This window comes from Mugil cephalus, chromosome 22 (assembly GCF_022458985.1).
Source record: "Mugil cephalus isolate CIBA_MC_2020 chromosome 22, CIBA_Mcephalus_1.1, whole genome shotgun sequence".
Taxonomy (NCBI): Eukaryota; Metazoa; Chordata; class Actinopteri; order Mugiliformes; family Mugilidae; genus Mugil; species Mugil cephalus.
Window position 1 is genome coordinate 7,139,890 of NC_061791.1, and position 6,583 is coordinate 7,146,472.

Below are 6,583 nucleotides of genomic sequence, written 5' to 3' on the forward strand. Positions count from 1 at the left end.
AACCTAAATGTAACCAGTGGCACTATTAAGACACTCAAACTACCGCCCCTCCCTTCGGCGAGCACGGATTAAAATTTACGCACCGCGAAAATGTGGTGCCGTCTTAACAACACGACGTGAGTGCTTCAATCAACCTCGTTTGGCACACACTGTACCTGCAATAAAGCTCTATAAATCAATGACCACATCAACTTGCCGGTAATAAATAAAAAAAGCTCGCCTTATTTGTCCTTTGTCTCGGTTGGCAAGGAGATGATGGTGTCCAAAAAATGGCTGTCCTCCATCCAACCTGGCTGATTGTACACACAGTATTATTGTCCTCTAACTCATGGTTAATGTATAATGTGGGCCATATGGCATTTTAAAATGTGAGGCTTTATTTCGGTGGCACTTCGATCTGTGTGGACCCAACTAATGATATTCAATTAGTCATTAAACAGGCCAAAAGACGAGCCTCGTGTGGGTTTTTCACATGGGCTAATATTTGCTCGTCAAATATTTCCCTTTGAAACGTTTACAACGCATTTTTATCTGCTGGCTGCCCAAGGAACATCTGTGAGGGTTATTTTAGCCTCCCTCTTCTGGATAAACGAGGTCCCCCAATTGGCCCTTTCCTTGCGCCCGCATACGAGTCTATTTGTTCACGTTTTGAAAGAAAATGTAATAAAGAGAGACTGCCTGATGGATTTATGATTTATCAAAAGCACTTTACCATATGGCAGTCGTCATTGGAACAGATTTCCAAATGTTTGCTTTATGAAAGGAGACCAGAGATCCTTTTAATCTGAGCCACTTAACCTGGGAAAGGATGCTCGAGTCACGTGACCACGAGTCCCCCCTCACTAAAGAGTGGGGAAAATACCGGTGTTGATCATTTTGAAAGATGGAATATGTAACTTTATACGTGTAACATTAATGTGAGCCAAAGCAGGAGGTTGAAGGGCTAAAATTCAGTGTAATGGAAACTGTTTTTTTTTCCTGACTGAGACTGTGGTCAACCACTGCGCAAAAGGAAATTATGTCAATTCCCAAACGTGAATATTATAGTGTTGATTTACGGATTTGGAATGTGCACAGAATATCTCATTTAAAAAGAAAAAAAAATACAATTTATGTATTTGTTTTTGAGTGTTGGAGGAAATGGAACATGGTCAAGAAATTTATATATAAAAAAAAAGAACTTTGCTTAAGTGCCTTAAATTCACTTCGTTCAAATATAAAACACGCAACGTGCCTCGAAATTACTGTGTAAAGATATTAAGAAATCTCAAATTTATCAAGTTGTTTTCTCTGGGTTATCCTGCAGATTGCTTGAATAAAAATACTGGAAGCTTGTTTTAAAATATCCACAAAAACAAATGAGAAAACCACTCAAATTAAAGCTGTAAATATCCCTGTAGAACTTAAACAGGTTTTGGTAAGCGCAGACATCTGCAGCCCATTTCAAGTCTATGATGCCCACGTCCACTTCCAAGCGATATTGACATTTCAGGCTACAGGGCCACCACGTCATGTGGAGGTTTGCAGGCCTATAAATTTGTGCGTGAAGGGAGTGATTCCTCTCACTGCTTCTCACCGGACGCGCGCGGAGTTACCTGGACAGTTCAAATTTCCACACATTTTTCCACTTTTTCCTGCGGAACGATAGTTTTTCGATTTTTGTTTTGCTTCATTTTTCGTGTTTCCGTTTACGGTTTTACCATCAAGGCCAGGCGCGAGCGGACATGTGCGGAACGAACGTCGATGCGCAAAATAAAGGTTAATATAATATTTCTATTTTGTAACTGAAAGCGGTTTACTGTATTTAATACGTTTAAATGAACCTCGCGCGATACGCATCGATTCAGAACGGTAACATATTTCATTTTAAACATAGTTTTAACATAACCACTCAAGTTAAAGACCAATTAAACAGTACAGGCTGTGTTGTGATAAGGTGGTGGAAGTGTGAACCAGCTCGGAGGGATGTTTCTTAACGGCAGACCGCTCCCAGAATCCAAAAGACGGAAAATGATTGAGCTGGCCTCGGAAGGAGTCCGTCCAAGCCAGATCTCCAGGATACTTCGGGTACGCACAGCCTAAATGGCACAAAACAACACCCTTAATTATAATAATAAAAAAATAACAATAATGGTCGTGTACGTAGTCTAAGTGTCTAGGATGTTATTTACGCAAATTTGCGCAAAATCACCTTTGGAACCCACTGCTGCTTTCAGGTCTCCAATGGATGCGTCAGCAAGATTCTGAGTCGCTACCGGCGCACGGGACTCCTGGAGCCCAAGACCATTGGAGGGAGCCGCCCTCGGCTCCTCACGCCCGGTGTTATCTCCACAATCATCCAGTGCAAACGGGAAAATCCAACAATTTTCGCCTGGGAGATTCGGAAACGGCTCGCAGCTGCGCGCATATGCAAGGTCTCCAAAGTTCCCAGCGTAAGTGGAGTGCATCGGTCCTATATTGAAGGTGAAGCTGAAGGTGTTCTCCAAGTTGATTTCTGCGCATTATGTTCTGCAAAGGTGTCGTCTATAAACAGGATTTTAAGAAAGATCCACTTGGACCACGGACCCATGTGCATGGAGGTCAACTCAAAGATCAGAGCTGAGCAGGGTAAGTCAACTATCTGTGGAAAGAGGTCACACATTTACACAAAATGACTACTAGAAGGTTCCTAGACATTTCTATGAATGGACAAAATGTATCCTATGTTGGTTATATAACAAGGTCTTATACTGTATAGCTACTGATTTCTTCTCTGGCTGCAATCAGATTTAATTTGTCTGTGCCCCCAGATTTTTACCCTCTGGTTCAAGAAGAAGTCAACGAGCGAGAGATGTTTGAGTCAATATTCGGAGATGACCAGAAATCTAAAGGATCCCTGCACAGAAACCGCACGTCCTTCACCTCTGAGCAGAGCAGAGCCCTCGAGCAAGGTAAAAACCATCCGCTTCATGTGTGTAAACTGCTATATTTTCACGCTCTGAAAGGCAGTTAAAAACATGGCAGTATCTCCTGAATCAGAGTTCTCCAACTGCCACTACGCTGACATGTACACGAGAGAGAAGCTGTCAGCGGAAATCAAACTTCCCGAGGACACCATCAAGGTAGAATGATATTTTTTACAATAAAGACATTCACGTAGATGGTTGCATCTAATCTTTCTGTCGCTTGTTTTCTCAAAGGTCTGGTTTTCAAACAGACGGGCCAAATGGCGGCGAGAGGTCAAGCAGAGAAGTAACACGCAGAGTACGTATGTGTGCTCGTATTATTCGGGTTGTGGAGACGAGAAGTAAGTAGGGGTAAGGTTTAGGCTTTGAGTTAACGTCAGGCCAAAGTGAAGAATGATTCCGATTGGGCAAAGCCTCCAGGAAATTAATGAAAATCAATGAAATGTGCTCTGACGTGATGAAAACACACGAGCGGTAACACCTCAGCTTGTCCGTTCACGCCGCACCCACGAAGTTTGACAAATAGCATTTCTCCGTAACAGCTGCAGACCGTCAAAGGCAAAGAGATTTCATCCCTGAGAGTCGAACAACGGCCCACGGCTTCACATCTCAACAGGTACGCCGTGAGTTATGGAGTTTCTTTCTTCTACTTCAGTTTAAGGATTCTTTGGTTATCTCACACATGGCAGCGACGTAGCATGTGGTCACATTTTTACTGTGTTCGTGTTGGCTGTTGTAGGGAACGAGAGTCCACCGTGAAAACTCCAACTATTTATACAACACGGTCAGCAGGAATATGAAAAACGGCTGCGTCTTCTCAACGGGAACAGGTAAGATCCTGCAATAAATCTCTTTTATCATCCAAGAGCTTGATGATGAGCATTAGAAAATGTTTAAATGGTAATATGATTCAATGTTGAAGGGGATAGTTACCACATTAGTGATGCTATAAATGTAAATCTAAATGGAGCTGCAGTGTCACAATCAGCCACAACATTATAACCACTCACAGGAGTAAATAACATTCACCATCTTGTGTCAGTTCGGTGTTCTGCTGGGAAACTGCTTTTGGACCTGGCATTAGTGTGGATGTTACTTACACATGTACCGCCCACGTAGACCAGACCAGGCACCCCGACCCACAGCAGTGACACTCTTGGGCGGCAGCAGCCTGACACAGACACAAACACACACAAAAATGGTTTAGGAACAACTCAAAAAACACATGAAGAAAGGCACAAGGTCCAAATTCACTAGACCCCAAACACCCTCAGAAGACCCATATCCAGTGGATAACTTAGATTTCAGTATGGGATTATTGAGAATAAAATTAAGTGATTAACTGCTTCTACTGAGAGCATACCTGTGATTAATCTTGTGATATCTTAAATAATGATCCTGCACCTGGCTGTGCGTCGCATGATAAATGTGTATTTCATTTTTGGTGAAAAACTAATTAGATCTTTGTGAAACTGAGTCATTTAGTCTCGTTTTTCATTTGAATGTGTCATCCAGGCGCAGGGAATTCTGAAAGTCTTGCATCCATCACAATCTCACCCTCATTCCTCCATCACCCGGGCGACGGCGTGACCCAAAGCGTAGACAGGACTCAGCTGAACCACCACAGAGGCAGATTCACCCTCCCGCCGCTCCACCACCACCACCACCACCATCACCACCACACGGGCACGGGGACAACGCTCCCTCCTTTGGCCGCTGAGGCGGTCAGAGACTGCACCTTGGCTCAGCCGTGGAACCAGCACGCGGCGGTGCCTTTCACCTGGTTTCAAGCGAATGAGAAGTTTCTGTACGCGCAGGATGTGACTCCGCATTGCTTCCTGGACTGAAAGGGTGTATCTGAAGTTATAGAGCAGGTTTGTTAAAAAGGAAGAAAAAAAAAAAGAAAAAAGAAAAAAAAAGCAGGTCTACATTTTGACAGGAGCTGGCAGGGACATATTTTGACCAGTAGAGGGAGACAAAGGACTGAAGTTGCAGTCTTATCCCTTACGCAACTTTCTCTTTCAATCCACAGCAGGTCCACTCATCATCTTCTCTTCACTCCCATACTGGTGAATAATAATGAGTAGCACACATTCATATATGGAGCATGACTCACAAACATCTTCGTCACATGCAACAGTTAAATTAAACCACTGAACGTACTTGTACGAAAGTCAATACAGTTTTGTAATAAAAGAAAAACCTGGTTAGATGAAATGGGAATAAGATGCTATATGCCAAGGTGTGACGAAGCCAATAAACCCAGGTTGAAGGGGTGAAAATTTTACAAAGTACACTGAGTGCTACAGTGATAAATTACATTGTGTGGTCACTGACATGGTCGTTCAGGTCTGAAGACTCTCCGACTGTAACATAAATCACTGCTCCATGGATCATTGAGGGTTACCACGGAATGATATGGATGTTATCTCTTTTATAGCCTCGCTGTTTGTTAAAGTGCAGAAGGAGGCTGAGGCAACCATCCAAGAGCCCCGTCCAGGGAAAGCCAGTGGGAGAATCTATAAAAGTATAGCTTCAAAAAGCCTAAACACGACCTGATATCTGCTGCGCTCGGTATCAGCTTTTATGACTGCAACAGGGCAAAGGCACCGAGTTCCTTCGCGTCCCTTTACTGCAGTGAAGAGGCCGTGAGGCTCGGAGTTTCTCGATAATTGGCCAGCGGGGGGAAAGACTGGGATCAGAATACAAACAGCTTGGTCAGCAGAATGGAAGTGGCCTACCGGCGAAATGACCCCCGTTGGAATATAACACCGTGAAGCCAGATAGTTAAATGACATCTCCACATGACGGTGCGCCGCTAGGTTGTGATTTCCACTTCAGATTGCTCTCCGAATAGATTATGTTACTGAAGCGGTTCTATAAATCGAGGCCAAATTTAGCGTCACTGAAAATAGTAATAGTTTACTCAGGTATTTTACTGCACAAAACTCAATCGTTTTACAACAATGTTTCTATTTTACACTACTTTGTATCTCATTTCAGTCCACATTTTCTAAACTGAACTAATTTAAGAGCTTATTTCTAGTTCTACAGATCAAGATTGTGCATGTTTAAAAGTAATCTGATCATTTTTTGATATGTTAAGTGCTTCCTCACCTTTTCAATAAATGGTTTGTCATCACTCTCCTCATTTAATTTCCTCAAAAAAAAACTTGTGTAGCAGAACCAAATTGACAAACTCTAATTATTAGCAGTATATGTAAAGACAAATCCACTGGTTTCCTAAAAATTCTGCCCTAACATTTTCCTTTTATTCGGCTTATTCGTCCGAACCGTTCTCATGAAGGCGATATCGCAAGAACGCTTTGAACTGAGTTTTTGGCTGCCAAAAGGTCACAGTAAACACACATTTTTTTGTCCGTAGCTAAAGAGTTCATGTGCTAATTTTGACAGATTTTCCCCCAAACGTCCCACGAGATAAAATGATCAAATCACGAAAGCTTTCACCCAGAAAGTCAACGGGTTGGCTTCGAGGTGACATCATGACATGCTGCAAAAACACAATGTGTTGTATGAGCCTGGACAGACGTGGACGTAAGCTGCAATCGCCAGGACTAAATTACCGTAACGATTTGACACCAATATTAATCATACAGCATTAAGAGCGTTAAGTAAAT

The 6,583-nt window shown here is 42.7% G+C and overlaps 1 protein-coding gene across 1 annotated transcript; it reads left to right on the plus strand.

The window, feature by feature from the left end:
* The first annotated feature begins 1,368 nt into the window (after positions 1 to 1,368).
* pax4 (paired box 4) lies at positions 1,369 to 6,087 on the plus strand. The gene is made up of 10 exons (XM_047575590.1): positions 1,369 to 1,758; positions 1,937 to 2,067; positions 2,217 to 2,432; positions 2,517 to 2,607; positions 2,790 to 2,930; positions 3,019 to 3,101; positions 3,180 to 3,243; positions 3,488 to 3,561; positions 3,685 to 3,775; positions 4,461 to 6,087. Exons 1-10 carry the CDS (start codon positions 1,725 to 1,727, stop codon positions 4,790 to 4,792), a joined length of 1,257 nt encoding a protein of 418 aa, XP_047431546.1. The 5' UTR covers positions 1,369 to 1,724; the 3' UTR covers positions 4,793 to 6,087.
* The last annotated feature ends 496 nt before the right edge of the window (positions 6,088 to 6,583 follow it).

Coding starts and splice junctions, on each gene's coding strand:
- pax4 (XM_047575590.1), top strand. CDS start 1,725: ATGTGCGGAACGAACGTCGATGCGCAAAATAAAG. Junction 2,931..3,018: donor GAGCAGAGCCCTCGAGCAAG/GTAAAAACCATC, acceptor CTCCTGAATCAG/AGTTCTCCAACTGCCACTAC. Junction 3,562..3,684: donor ACGGCTTCACATCTCAACAG/GTACGCCGTGAG, acceptor TGGCTGTTGTAG/GGAACGAGAGTCCACCGTGA.